Source organism: Rutilus rutilus, assembly GCF_951802725.1.
Source record: "Rutilus rutilus genome assembly, chromosome: 11".
Classification (NCBI taxonomy): domain Eukaryota; kingdom Metazoa; phylum Chordata; class Actinopteri; order Cypriniformes; family Leuciscidae; genus Rutilus; species Rutilus rutilus.
Window position 1 is genome coordinate 30,539,098 of NC_140216.1, and position 16,437 is coordinate 30,555,534.

Below are 16,437 nucleotides of genomic sequence, written 5' to 3' on the forward strand. Positions count from 1 at the left end.
TTTAAAGTCAGCAAGAAACAGTAGATGTGATAGTCTTGTCTACCTTATTGTGACGTATATCAAGTACAACGGCTTCTCGAACAAGAAAAAATGTAGGGTGGGACTTGATTTTGTTTATCAGGAATTGATTGGATGGTTGTGGTTTGCTATTGGTCGATCTCATGTGATTGACAGGTTGTCCTGCCCTCGCACCAGAAAACATGTCATCAGAGAAAAGAGAGATGTCACTGCAAGAGGGAAGGGAAGTCATTTTGATTGTTGATTTTTTTTTTTTTTACCATGCCATGACTTTACCATATTACCAAACTCACTGAGAATCTTCACATTTGCCCTTTTTCTACTTTATTTGAAAAATAATGATGTTCAGTTCATGAGCAAACCATTCTTTAGTCTTTAAAATTAATCATTTTATTCAGTTCACAATGATTTGGTCACAACGGTTAACAACGTAAATTCAGTTCATACAAAACTATCATATGGCTTCAGTAAAGGTGAAATTTAGTGCACACACAGTGTAAGTCAAAGCGAGTCATACACAGCACCTTTAAGATACTAAAGTCGGCAGACTCTAGTTGGCATTCGCTGTAATTGCTTGGGTAAAAAAACAAGTACATGATGCAAAATTGTTCCTTTTGTGTTCCATAGAAGAAGAAAAACTCATACAGACACTGTAAAAAATTATCGTGATTTTAACAGTTAAAGACTGTAAAGATGCTACAGTAAAAAACTGTTAATTTGTTAACAGAAAGTTTCCGTACTATATACGGTAAATAACTGTGATAGATCTAATGGTACATTTAATGTAATTTTACTGTAAAATACCGTTAAATTTACCGTTTTTGGAAGTAAAAACGAACAAGTCGTATAATTTACAGTGAAAAAACGTAAATTGACATTCCCACAATTCCATGCGTGACACTTCACAGTTGATGTATTTTTGTTGAAATAACTGTGTTTTGTCATATTTTCTTAGTTTTTTTATAATCAATCAGTTATGTACATTAGGGTTTTATATTACATTTAATGTTGTTAAATTAATGTTTATTGTATTTTTAAAATTTCATGTGTGTTACCATGATGGTGTTTAATGTTTGTGTGAATGACACTGTGCACCTTCTATATATTTTGATTTTAACTTTGTTGTGGAAGAACTAGCCTACATGTAATGAGCATTGATTAATCATGTAACTCTCATTACTGCTGAGATTGTTGGTTTGTCAGTGTAATACTATGGTACAAAATAGAGATCAATACTTCAATAGGTTGATAAATTAACATTATATCATATTACTTAAATCCAATGTTAAATATACATGTTTAAAATGTTAAATTTACATGTAACTCCGTAAGTATGTTTACGGTTTGATGTGTTTTTTACAGTATTGTTCTGGTAACCACAGCTGCCAGTTTTTTTCCGTAAAAACAACGGGATTTTTTTTACAGTGGATCTGTAATTAAACATTTTTAATTTGCTGCATGAATGAGGCCTAAGCCCTAGAATCAAGATAGCATTTTTGAACTTCCATTGTCAACGGGTTTGTTTGTTTGTTTGTTGGGTAAATGCATGAAATAGGTCTGTGGTAAACACAAGCTCTAGATATTTCATGTTTTATTCTACAACATAAAATACATTACACTGTAAACCCGAATAAGTTGCCAAAACTCGAATAATTTGATAATTATTTAATTATTTATTTATTATATAATTATTCAAAATCATTTTTAAGTTAAGAAATTTTATGTTTAAGCAGAACTTGCAGATTTTTATTTTGTAATCATACATTTTAAGTGCTCTTAAGGGTTAGTTCACCCAAAAATGAAAATTCTGTCAGTAATTACTCACCCTCTTGTTGTTCCAACCCCGTAAGACCTTCGTTCATCTTCGGAACACAAATTAAGATATTTTTGATGAAATCTGAGAGCTGGCTCACTCCTCCATAGGCTGCTAGGTGACCGAAACTTGCTGGCCCAGAAAAGTTATTAAAGAGATCGTTAATATAGTCCAAGTGACTACAGTGGCTCAATCTTAAGTATATCAAGCGACAAGAATACTTTTTGTGCGCAAAAAACAACAAAAACAACGACTTTATTCCACTATTCATTTCCTTCTCTCTGGGCCTCGAGTTTTTTCACGTAGTGTTTTAGCGCAGCGCATCTGTGTTACACGTCACCACGTAGGCTCACTATTGGCCGACACTGGTCATGTGTGTGATGCGTGTGACGTACAATACAGACGTGCTGCGCAAAAACACTACGTGAACTCACTCGAGGCCCAGAGAGAAGGAAATGAATAGTGGAATAATTATAAAGTCGTTATTTTTGTTTGTTTTTGCGCACAAAAAGTATTCTCATCGCTTGATATACTTAAGATTGAGCCACTGTAGTCACTTGGACTATATTAACGATCTATTTAATACATTTTCTGGGCCAGCAAGTTTCGGTCACCTAGAAGTCTATGGAGGAGTGAGCCAGCTCTCAGATTTCATCAAAAATATCTTAATTTGTGTTCTGAAGACGAACGAAGGTCTTACGGGGTTGGAACAACATGAGGGTGAGTAATTACTGACAGAATTTTCATTTTTGGGTGAACTAACCCTTTAACTATTGTTAACTTAAATATTTTTAGTAGTGAAAACTTGGCTAGCTTTAACCAGCTAATTAAAAAATGCTACCTTGCTAATTGTTGAGTCAATGCTTTGATAGCATTAGCATAGCATAGCACTCGATAAATGAGTACAGCTATTTAAAACATTTAACATACACTGTTCTCAAACCAAGCTCATGCTCCACCATGAAAAACAAATAGAAACTCTTCTAAACTAGCAAAACATTAAACACTGCTAAATCTCCCACTTAACATTAATATGGCACAAAAAAAAAACATTATATAACATTTCATATTAGCATTTACTCTCCCTTTTAAGTGTCATGGCAAAGCATGCTGGGAAATAGAACTCCCAGCCCAGTTTCAGTTAAATTTAAGTCTGTCTAAATTAAAAGAAACAACTTCATGGAACTCAAAACAATTAAACAATTTAACTTAGATAAAATGTGTCAGTTTTGTGAACTTAAAAGAAAAAGAAAGTTAATTTGATTGAACTAAAAAGACCGGGTATAGTTGTAACACCTCTTTGCTTCAGCATCTGTAACTCACTGAATTTTTGAGCTTGAGTGCTCAAACTTGTATACAAAGTACCCACATTTGGTCACTACAAAAGGCACCAATTCAAACCTCCTGAAGAATATCACAGCCCTTGTGAGTCGATGTCAAATACATGGTGTGTCTTTGTTACAACATACCCCAGGGTACAGTAGTTTGTAACACACGCTGGGGTAAGTTGTAACAATTAGACAAAAGAAGCAAAAATAGAGGCCACACCATGCAATATGCTTAAAAAAAATAAATTGTAATGAAAAACCGTGGCCAAATTGTAAACAAAACGTCATCATTGCAGCACTCTATTCAGCTAATGTGCAGTCACATTATCTATTTTAAAACAGCTTCAAACGTGATTCATCCAGACCTTTGTTAGAATTATTCACGACCGCATTTCTACTGTCAAAAACAGTATAGCAAGTAAAATTTGATTTGACACTTCCTGATTCATCTGGTGGCATTAACTGTCCTTTTTTCATTTTAGAATGAGAGCAGATGTCACTAACTCCATGTGAACCACATTGTGTTATCATCTCTCACATCCAGTGCCACCTACAATTCACAAAACAGGCCGAATCTCAGATAACATGACGTGGCCTATCGAAGACAGCTGGCGGACAGCTCAAACCCCCAGAGAAACCTGCCAGTGATGAAACACTGTGGAGTCACAGCAGATATTTAAGATTTGCAGTTTTTGATTTATATTAATACAAAACTTTTAGTACTTTTCAACCATCATACTATTATGACATTTTTCTTCACAACATTAGCATCATACCTGTTCGTTTGAAGTTATTTGGTCTTAAAGGGATAGTTCACCCAAAAATGAAAATGCTGTCATCATTTACCGAGATCTGTTTGGTTACAAACATTCTTCCAAATATCTTCTTTTGTGTTCAGCAGAACAAAGAAACTCATACAGATTTGGAACAACTTGAGGGTGAGTAAATGATGACAGAATTTTCATTTTTGGGTGAACTATCCCTTTAAATAATGTTTAGCACAAAAACGTGATTTATACATTGTCCGTGGAACTTTTTTTTTTTCCCGGAACTTTTTAGTTGGATGTTCATCTAACATTTTTTGAATGTTATTATTTGTTTAGAGAACATTCAAACGTAACATTCCCATAATGTTTGCAAAATTAGAAAATGCAATGTTCCCCGAACGTTCATACAACACTTTTTAAACGTTTGTATTTTCATTTATGGTTTCACTTTATTTTGATGGTCCCTTTAACACATTCTGCTGACTATAAGTAAAGTTGCACCTACATGTCTATTAACTATCATTAGAGTATTAGTAGAGTATTAGTGGACTGGTAGGGTTAGGGTTAGAATAAGTTGCAAAGATACTTATAGTCAATAGAATGTCTGTTGGAGAACCATCATAATAAATAGTTAGTAAATATTAAGCAGAAAGTCTACTAATACTTTAATGAGTGTTAGTTGACATGTAGTTGCAAAGTTACACATAGTCAACTAAATGTTCAAAAGGGACCATTAAAATAAAGTGTTACCTTAGTTATTTCAGAGAACATTCAGAAATAACATTTTTATATTTGTATGGGAATGTTATCAAAATGTTTCTACAACATTTTTGTTAGCTGGGCAGAGAGTAATATGATATAGATTGTTATATTGATTAAAAAGTATAAAAGAGAAATAAAACATGAGACACAGAAAGTATAGTATTAAACGCAAAATTGTGTATATCTGACTTACATTGATTCCTTCCCAGGAAAACTCGCCATGTCCTTGCTAGAAGAAATTAATTGAAGAATAGATGGGAAAGATACAGTAAAAGAGAAGAAAAGGCATGCTTTCAGTTAGCAGGAAACAGCAGAAGGCTGGACATCAAGCCAAGTACAGAACACTAGATCTGGAAGAACAACAGATAATCAGAAAGCAGGAGAAGGAGGCGAGATGCTGTTCATCTGTTACGAACTGTTGTCCAGACCGAGATATATCTTTGTATAAACCCTTGTTGCGATATATACAGCTAACATGGTGTAAAATATTCATGAATGAAGTACCACCTAGTGTATCCATGTTGATATCTGCCTTAGAAGTCTTTACATGAGGACAACAGCAAGAGGAGATGTAGGAGATGGAGGCGACTTTGATGAGTAGCACTGGAGTAAGTAATCCTAGACAACCCAAACATACAGCGAGCGATCGATCGCATTTACACCGCACCCAGCGCAGCGAGACCAACACCGGTGCCAGTACGAACAGCAGTAGCCGCTCATTGTTCATTAAGAGAGAAATCAATATGAAAGGTCAAATGGAGGTCAGTGTCAGAAAGGCATTGGCGTGCCTTGGGGCAAATGTCTGCCCCTTGGAAACTCTGAACAAACTACCGGCACGGTTCGGCTGTTCAGGGGTCGATCGATTTGTTTCCCACCATCTTAGTCTTTATGGGTGCTTCTGTTACATAAACTGTGGAGCTGGCTCCTAAAAATACATTTTTGAGGCTGGCTTGCAATTACGGCAGCCACCTACAATTTTTCTGTGGGGGGCGGACACAGCTAAATGAAAATTAACATCAGTAAATTAGTTTTCTTTTCCACTGCAGTGAGAAAGCAATTAATGTTTTGCCTCACATTTTAAGGGGACGCCTTTTAAAAGCCTTTCAGATAGGATTTGATTTCAAAACAGCACTTAGGTCACAATCATTAACCTTTTTATTACTAAAAAGGACGTGTCTATGTGGACATCACAGCATGCTCTGGATGTGTCTCGAAACTTGGGTTGGTTCTAGACCCTTTTTAGGGGGGCTTCAGCGCCCCTGTCTGTCGTCTCAGCCCCCCTAAAACTATAATCACCTATTTGAATGATCGGGCCAGTGCTGCTTTTTCAGGGTTTTTTAAGTATTGCCAATATAAACATTCAAGTGATTTTCAGACACTGCGAAAGAGAACTTAATGCAGAACTCGCTCGCTGTGTGATAGATCGTTTCAGCGCAGTCGTACACACACCCGAAGCGCGCACACAGAAAGCTGCCTCTCTCGAGTACCAAATTGAGCTCTCTTTCACGTCTTTATGAGCAAATACACATAGAATTATGTCAAAATGCCCATCTTTATGATTATCCATGTAGACATAGTCTTAAAGGGATACTCCACTTTTTTTGGAAATAGGCTCATTTTACAACTCCCCCAGAGTTAAACAGTTGAGTTTTATCGTTTTCGAATCCATTCAGCTGATCTCCGTGTCTGGGGGTCCCACTTTTAGCATAGCTTAGCATAATGAATTGAACCGGACAAGACCATTAGCATCTCTCTCAAAAAAATGAACAAAGAGTTTCGATATTTTTCCTATTTAAAACTTGACTCTTCTGTAGTTACATTGTGTACTAAGACCGACGGAAAATGAAAAGTTGCGATTTTCTAGGCTGATATGGCTAGGAACTATACTCTCATTCCTGCGTAATAATCAAGAAACTTTGCTGCCGTACCATGGGTGAAGCAGGCGTAATGATATGACGCAGCGCATGCCGCCTGATAATAGGCTACTGAGCTGGGGACTATTATCAGGTGCTGCGTCATATCATTACGCCTGCTTCACCCATGGTACGGCAGCAAAGTTTCTTGATTATTACGCAGGAATGAGAGTATAGTTCCTAGCTAAGAGAGATGCTAATGGTCTTGTCCGGTTCAATTCATTATGCTAAGCTATGCTAAAAGTGGGACCCCCAGACCCGGAGATCGGCTAAATGGATTCGAAAACGGTAAAACTCAACTGTTTAACTCTGGGGGAGTTGTAAAATGAGCCTATTTCCAAAAAAAGTGGAGTATCCCTTTAAGTGAACATAAACAGTTAAGAAAATATCTGTTGTGTGTCAATATAACAGATCCATGCATTAGGTCTTAAAGGCCCTGTTTACACCTGGTATTAAGTTGCGTTTTGGCCGATCGGATCACAAATGAATCTCATTTGACCGGATTGGTTTCATAGTGTAAAATGCTCATGTGATCGAATGTGTTTGAACAGCCACAAAAGACTGCCTACTCTCCATCTACTGACCTAATGCGTAAACATTATGGACACGCTAGCCAGACGGGATTTAAACTTTGCATTAAGACCCAAGTTTGGCTTGAAGACGAAAAACCTACCAAGCACAATGTTCCCTCACTATTCCTGATTTCTAACGCACTCACTTGCAGCGTTCGGCATGGTCTTGCAGCTATCAGGGCAGAAATGAAAGTCAAGAATTGTGAATCTAAAATGTTGGCATCATAAGGTTACATTGGTCAAAACAACAAGTATTTAGGCAGGGCAAGTAAAAATCTGAGCAAAAAAAAATCTGTAGTGTTGTTAATATTTTTAGTTTTTTAGTAATTTTAACTTAAATTACATTAAACTGACTTAAAATGAGTTATAACATAAAAATTGCTGAAACTTATTTGGATGAGTTAAATCAATGTAAAAACATAAGTTGTCATAACTTGTTGATCATATCATTTTTTTACAGTGTAAATACTTGTCAATAATAATGATATGATGACAATTTTCTCTTAGTCAAACAGTAGACTACGTGTACCAATTTGAACTATAAAGCAGAAAGACTGGAATCATTAAATCATTTATAAACATTTTTAAACATCACGTTGCGTGATGGTGTGGTTCGCTTTGAAACACGAATTTTGTCATATTCTGTGATTGCTTCTGAGAGTGAAATACAGTGTGAAATACAGACTGAACGGAACGTCAAAACATCCCACCGCTATATGGCCAGATGATACACAAACTACATTTGTTGGCTGGATAAAGCAAACCAGCATCTCACTAGTAAAGTTTTGATGGATGAGGATTGCAATCAAGGCAAAGACAATGGCGGTGATGTACAGGAGTTACGCGTGACTGCAAGTCCGTTGTATTGATGAGCAAACAAACCATGTGTGCGCTCTCGATGCACTGATCACACATTGTATTTATGCACAGACACATTTCAGTAAATTCAAGTTGTTTCCACACACATTCAGGATAAAATTTTGATTTTCGTGTATGTTGCTGTGTTTAGTAATTCTGAATGGATCTCTGTACTGTAGGTATATGCAGTCAGGTTAAGGCGGTGGTTTAGTTTTGTTTTTGTTTTTTTGCCATTTCCGTTGTGGTCCTGTTCAGGATCGCAATCTGACTTGTCTAAAATGCAAACAAGCTCTTTGCTGTTGCACTGTACACATACTGTAACGATCACCAGCTGGAGTGCCCTTGAGATCCACCAGAGGGCACTCCACATCAGACTATTGTCATTCCCTCACAAACTACATTTCCCATAACTCACTGCCCAGACTCATCATCCCGGATTGCATCTACCTGTGTCTCATTACCTTGTCAGTCTCAGCCTATTTAAACCATGTACACTCATTAATTCCCTGCAAAGTCTTGTTTAGTGTCTCTACTGCATTTCTGAGCGTGTTTGTATCCTGTTTCTTGGTTATCTTGATTCTCTGCCTGTCCCCTCGGATTTCTCTCTTTGCCTCAGCCCTGATCTGTTATTGTTCGGATTGTTTGTGTATGACCCTTGCCTGTTATTTGGATTACGTCTTTGGATTACCCTGTTCAATAAATACTGCATTTGGATCCTCAACCTTCTTGTCTCAGTTTGTGACACATACTGTGAATTCTGAAAGGTTTTATTCTGTTTTTGTTTTTCATGGGTGTGCATACATTTCTGAATTATATGGACTTCTTATATAATTTGTTTGGTGTCTTTTTGGAGTCTCCAAGTGCCCTTTTTTGGAAAGACACCTAAATGTACCTTTTAAAAAAAAGCTTGCAGAACATACAGTTTTGTGAAAATCACCCTTCAATCTGATGATTTACTTGGATGTAGCAAATGATGACAAAATGGACGTGTTTTTCACCCAAAAAGCTGTCAAAAAGGTCTAAATCCTTAATGAAAGTGCATTAAGCAGTGAAACAAGAGTTACAGCATCAGATGAGGGTCAAAATCAATCAGGAGGTTTGTAAATAATAAACCACTACCATATATTCCTATTAGATTTCTCACAGGAAACCAAGTTAGTTATGGTAATTTGCTGCTTACTTTTTCGGTGTGAGGATAAACACAAGTGTTTGATACAAACGGGTTTAAAAATACAAAAAAAAGTCTGTGAAATCCAAACTAATTCCATCTAGGGCCTTCTAATTAACCCTATAATGATTTATTTTAGTGAAGTTTGAGGGCGATTTGAGATAGCGCTAAGCAAGCTAAAGTAGTTATCTGTTACTTAACAACTAGCACCTGATTCTTTAGAGTTTTACGTAGACATTTTTTTCTTTTATTATTATCATTCTTATTTTGGCAACCAGCAAGTGGCTTATTGAATTAAGAGATAGGCCTAATGAATGATTTATTATGGTTAGTTTGAGGGTGATTTGAGCTAGCATTAAGCTATCTAGCCTTGCTACTTGGCAACTAGCAGCTGATTCTTGAGAGTTTTTCATTGCTAGGCAACATTTTATGATTTTTTATTTTATTTTATTTTATTATTATTATTTTGGCAACCGGCAATCACCTTTTTGAGTGCAGCTCTCTAACACGAACATATACATGCACAGCACAGACACTGTTTCAATTCGCTCCAGCTACAGTGAAATGACACCACCTCTTGGCTCAGCTTCCAAACTCTGCATTGAGATATAAAACATGTCATTTTGGTTTGGATGATACCAGAATCCAAAACAGTAGATTTTGAGCCAAATTCATCTGTGGATGAGTAGAGCAACAAGCCAGGAGCTGATGCCCTTGGGTAGGACGTGAACACGGACGGCAAATAGAGAAGACGGATGAGGCTACGTCTTCCCAGGGGACAAACCCGTTATACGGCAATACTGTACGGTAATGGCTGGGCTCTGGGGTCTGGCTCCCGTGGCCTTGGTGAGAAATGTAATATAGTGGCTTTTCAAATACACATAATACCATCATGCTTTCTCTGATTTTCAGCACTAGGGGGTGGCAAGACATGCGTTTGGGCACACAGGGGGTCCGTGCGTTAGCTAAAGACTTCATTAAAGTGCCATGAGGCACAAATGTCAGCACTTGGTAGGTATAATAGCTTTGGACAGAAATGCAGACTTCGCACAAGTATCATCTCGGCAAAGGATGTCATTTAGATGTGATCCTTAAAGCTTAAGCTCACAACATGGGACAGAGGTTTGGTGCCCAAGCAAAACTTAAATATGCAAAGTGCTGTAGTTTTACTTACCTGCTCCCCATCTTTCCGAACGGGAACTGCATCCACCGCTGCAGGGAGAGAGAGAGAGAGAGAGAGAGAGAGAGAGAGAGAGAGAGAGAGAGATAAGGGAATAGGCATGTGGCTTATGCAACCTTTACCGAATAAGCTAAGTCAAACTGACAGCTCCTCTCTACATTTTCTGCTGACATTCACACAAAGACCTAAAATTAGATTAATTATCCATCCAAAACCGCCAGCACTCTGAGGAAGGAGATTTGTAGCATCATGTTTCTATATCGCATCGTTCCTTTAAAATGATAAAAACATTAGTGATTGCTCTGCGTGATGCAATTATGCAAATTATTAGGAGTTGTATTTCAAGAATAGGCTGAAGAGATACTGAATTTGAGATTAACCCTAAAACAAGCACTTATTTTCATTTTATATTCTAGCTAACTCTAAATTTGCACTTTAGCATCATTTTGATTATGAAATATGTTGACGGTGTGTGTGTTTACAATGATTCATTCAAACTGACAAACAAGAAATGACATGTAACCCAGTTTCCACTAACATTTCGAATGATGGCCTGAAAACAATCAACCTGTAATATTAGAGATTGCTTAAACACATAAAATTGTAGCATAATGACAAAGGCAAAGCAATAAATGGAGCCTCACCATTCAGTGACGAATCTCAATACAGGGCACAATTAAGGCCAACCAGCATTGAAACAATCAAACACATACATGTGGGTGATCATGTGCACTGACTGTATGCTTATATTTAAATTTAGTTTTTTGTGTTTCAACTGGTTTTGAGAATGGCCCACTTGCTGCTTGTGCTCTCATCTTTAGTGAGGGTAAGGATATGTTTGCAAAGAGAGATAAATGGCTGTACAAGAGAAGTTGTGTAGAAGCCCTTACGGCATATAGAGATGGTTTGGTTATGTATGCTAATTGCTAATTGCTAACTGCAGTGATATGCTCCCTCATTTACAGTAATCCAGATTCATCAATTCATTGTAGAATGGGGGTAAAACCTGGTGCATGCTGTGCAATATTGTTGCTTGTCATATTGTATGATATGAGCAGAAAAAGAGTTTGTGTAAAGCAGTATTCACGTTGTGCCTGTCGCTGCCATAATAATGCCTCGTTTCAAAATTTGACATGACTTTTGTTTTTTTGTATGCTTTTTTTTAAACAGTATCCAGCATTTCAGAAATAAAAGTCTATTTTTAAAATGCATGCATGCTGATCATGTCCCACTAAAAGATCCAAGACTGGTGATTTTTCCATACGACAAAATAAATCTTTTCCGATACCAAAAATAGTGGCCAAAATTGTGTTGTGAATCTTGCAGAAATTCTGTGAGAACCTTCACTGTGCACATGTACAAAATTATTAATAAATGAGACCCTGCCTAGCTGCAGTTCACATGAACTCTCACTCCCCCGTCTCTCTCTATTCAATTTAGTTCTATTTAATTCAGTTCAATATCAGTGAAATTGAGTTGAGCATTGGCTTGATTCATTGAACTCATTTACAACAGTCCTAAACCGTTGACGCAATAGAATAACAATATTGTGATGGGGTTAATCACATCAAAACAGAATGTACCAGTCCTTGTTCTGTCTGCATCTGATTTTATTTTTTCCACTCCAGACTGATCTCAAAATGCATTAATTGCATCCTGTGCATGTGTGTGTGTGAGCGTGTGTCTTTTAATTGCTGGTCTCTCTCTGTGTGTAAGTACAGCAGAGCCTTTGGGCCTCAGGGCCATTTCCTCAATCAACCTAACCCACTCTGGAGAGAAGGATAGAGCCATGCAGAGCAGTGCAGCTCTGGAGGAGACCAATTAACCAGAGTGAAGAGTAAACAGAGAACGACAGATAAAGTGAGTTAAGGTAAAGCAGATCTACTCATAATCAATTAGAAAGGAGACAGTCAGAACTAACATGCCAGAAGAACACTTACAATGATGAGAGCAATGATAGACAGACATATAGACAGCCAGGACGGACGGAATTATGGATGGATGGATGGATGGATGGATGGATGGATGGATGGATGGATGGATGGATGGATGGATGGATGGATGGATGGATGGATGGATGGACGGATGGAATTATGGATGGATGGATGGATGGATGGATGGATGGATGGATGGATGGATGGATGGATGGATGGATGGATGGATGGACGGACGGACGGATGGAATTATGAATGGATGGATGGATGGATGGATGGATGGATAGATGGATAGATGGATAGATAGATAGATAGATAGATAGATAGATAGATAGATAGATAGATAGATAGATAGATAGATAGATAGATAGATAGATAGATAGACTAGATAGTAGACCATAAAGTGTTACCAGATTATACAGGATAGATAGATAGATAGATAGATAGATAGATAGATAGATAGATAGATAGATAGATAGATAGATAGATAGATAGATAGATAGATAGATAGATAGATAGATAGATAGATAGATAGATAGATAGATAGATAGATAGATAGATAGTGAATCCCTGCACATCCCAGCTGTCAGGACCCATAACTTTCTAACTGTCTGTTCCACCATGATGTTGTTATGGACAAAACACTTCCACTCATGCAGGAAAACACATTGAGAAAATCCCAAGAGACATGAAGGATAAGCCATCACATCCAAGGTCGCTAAGCGCCACATGGCCGCTGCACTGTTTACCCTGCCCATCTACATTTATGTCTGAATCTGACACTAGGCATTATGAGGGCCCGAGCTTCAGGGGAAAGGAAAGAGAGAGCGAGAGAGACGGATAAAGAAGCAGTCAGACGAGATAAACAAATATCCATGTGACGAGGATAAAAGCTAACGTCAATAGACATTGAACGATGAGGAACAGGAAGGAAGATTCCTAGACACCCAGCATAAGCCTGACGGTTTCACGGAGAGAAGCAGCAGAAGATCTGCATTGCCAAGAACCAGATGGAGGAACAACTGGACCATGGACAATCTGGCTTGACATATCTCACAGCCTAGAGAACATCTTTGAGATTTTATTCTACAGCTAAAAGGTAGTGAAGAAGTAGGAGAGAGGGAAGAAAAAGGGACAAATAATGGAATGCAAGCTGGAACTCTGACACACGGTGACGCTCACAGTGACTCTGATTAGGAGCGAAGTCCAAGAGGCTGACTCACCTCCAGTACTGAGCCAAAAACACACGTAGAGGGGGGAGGGAAAGGAGAGACAGAGACAAAGAGGATGAGAGAAAGACCAAGACACTGAATGAAGGGAGGAACACTATGCAATACGGTATCACAAAGAAAAACGGAGGACAAAAGGAGGTAGGCGTAAAGACTTTAAAATGACACGGAGTTAGAAGACACAGAGAGAGACTCAGAAAGAGAACCGAGTCACAGAGAGAGAGAGCACAAACTTACAGACCATCACAATACTGACCATCAGGGTGAAGAAGGGAGGACAGTGAGGCACACAACGGGTGTTGAACATTACATACATATGTGGCCTAAACAATAAGATGCATTTACTCTTGACTGGGAAGCATCTTTAAACCACTTCATGAGATGGTCTGACTGAGTGACGTCTCAAATGTCTTGAAGGGCATTTCAATCTTTTCATGATCAAGTGCATGTACCTCTAAAGTGCAAAAGACTGAGAAATTAGAAGTGCAAAACCTAAGAAATTAAGTGAACACAACTTTACAATCAGTTACAACGAAATGAACAGCAGCAATTACTGTTTAGATGAGTCAGCTATAGTTATTAAAGTAGGACAAAGTCTGGTTTGAGAATAAAATGATATGAAAAATCTAATTTTTTATGCTATGCAAGGCTGCAAAATGAATTTGAGCAAATAAATAATCCAAAACAAATATCAGCATATAACCTTGTAACTTTATATGCTCCTGGCAGTTTTGTTTTTATATATATATGTATACACTGACATATACACTGAGAAGTCCCTTATGGTTGCCAATGCTGCATATTTTTGATTAGAAATACAAATCAAACAGTTGTAATTGTGAAATATTATTACAATTTAAAATAACTTTTTTCATTTGAAAATATATTTTAAAATGTAATTTATTCTTGTGATGCAAAGCTGTTTTTTTAAAAACATTATTACTACAGTCTTTAGTGTCACACGATCCTTCAGAAATCATTCTAATATGCTGATTTGATGCTCAAGAAACATTTCTGATTATTATCAATGTTGAAAACAGTTGTGTAATTTTTTTCAGGATTCTTTCAATTTAACAGTTACTGTTATATATTTAACATGAATATGCTCTAAATATATTACAGTCTAACTGATAGTCATAGTAACAAAGGCGTTACACTTCAATTTAGTACCACATTTTTTGTGATTTATCTGTACGTTGTGATGCCAGTTGGGCATTTCTAACTTAAGCAAAAAAAAATTGTTACAAATTAAGTTAAAAGAGAGAAAGAACTTTGTGATTTTTGAACATTTCTTCACTTGGGATTTAAAACTCACCTCTAAATGATCGGTTTATGAAGTGACCTTCAACCTAATATTAATGGAAATCTTTCAAAGAAACAACTGCTTCTACTGTCTCAAATTTAATTGGAAGGAACAGCAGGTGAAACTGGATGTCAGTGGCTTAAAATAATGAAAGTCTAGGGGCACCATTAGAATAAAACCTAAAAGTGTCCTGAGGATCAGTTCCCTTTATAGACAGCACTGGATAGGAAGTGATGGAAACACTGTTCCATCATTAATGAATAACTACACAGGAACAAAAGAGTAATGCAATATTAACACTCTAGTAAAACTAACTAATTAGTAAGTATTAGCACTGAATTGAATGTGGTAGTTCACTATTCAATACCTATTTTTTCATACCTCCCAGCGGACTAAGAAGTACTATATACATGTTTATAATTAATATGAATAAAGCATAATATAGGTTATAATTAATTCTAAAGTGAAGATCATAACCCACTAGTAATGACTAAAGTATTACCAAATCCTTCAGAATCAATTACTAATTATTTGGATCAGTATTCTAAAGTGAAAAGCATGATAACTCCCTAGTAATTACTGAAGTCATTGTAAGCTTTTGAAGTTTTTGAAAGGTTTTGGATAGTAAGTGCTTCTGATGGATTTGGTAACACTTGAGTCATTGCTAGTGGGTTACCATCAGTGGTGTAAATAATTACTTAAGTCATTAATTACTGTAATTTAATTACTTTTCCATTGAAAAAGTAAAGTAAGGGATTACTCTTCATTTTTCTGTAATTTAATTACAGTTACTTCTGGTGTTATTGCATTAAATACTGTAGACTATAGAACAATTCTATATAAAACAATAGTGGATTTAACATCAAAATTGAATGTTTAATGTTAAAATGTATGTTTTTAATTTAACCTTCTCCCTTTAAATACTTTGGTCAGATCACAAAAATGTTATATTATTTATTTGAAAGAATTAAAAGAGCAGTTTCATGTCTATCCTTGTAACTGGTTGAGGTTGATATGAGATTTAGATAGTAAATAGTAATAAGTAATGCATTACTTTTTAGAGAAAGTAATTAGTACAGTAATCTACTGGTATGGGTAGTTGTTCTGAACAAGGCACATGACAGGAATAATCCAGGACACTTTAATTCAAAAATACTCAGTAAAATTCAGGGAAACAGATTTCTCAACACCTCAACATTGACAAGACAGGACAAGAACTGCAAGAACACAGGGCGTATAAATATTAGACAAATTAGGGCACGAATAAGCTAATTAATTGGACGACTTGTTTAATGAATCAAACAGACACAGACTAGGAAAACTAGCTCAACTGACACGGCACACAGGTAAAAACAGGACCGAACCGAAAACACAATGAAACAAAGTAAACAGAGAATACATGTTACATTATCCCAAAGGAAGGGGAAGTTGAACAGAAGAAGACAAAAACAGTCCAGGGCAAACAAAACATTCCATGGGTGAGTGGAGGGTGGGAGGAGCCAGGGGGAGCCAGGTGCAGGGGGAGCCAAATGAAAGTCCCGAGTCCAGCCAGGATGATATCCCAGGGCGGAGCCGAGGGAGGAGCCATGGTA

At 37.0% G+C, this 16,437-nt stretch overlaps 1 protein-coding gene across 6 annotated transcripts in view; it reads right to left on the reverse strand.

The window, feature by feature from the left end:
• The window catches only part of fam131ba (family with sequence similarity 131 member Ba), a 33,584-nt gene that overhangs the window by 10,656 nt on the left and 6,491 nt on the right, over nt 1-16,437 (reverse strand). For 3 of the 6 annotated variants that reach the window (XM_084422971.1, XM_084422972.1, XM_084422974.1), the window contains exon 2: nt 10,374-10,411. The exons of 1 other annotated variant lie outside the window; for it this stretch is intronic. In XM_084422971.1, the coding sequence (XP_084279097.1) occupies nt 10,374-10,411 (38 nt within the window). Of the gene's footprint in view, nt 1-4,881; nt 4,918-10,373; nt 10,412-16,437 lie in introns of all 6 variants that reach the window. 2 more of the 6 variants (XM_084422970.1, XM_084422969.1) reach the window with 1 other exon arrangement.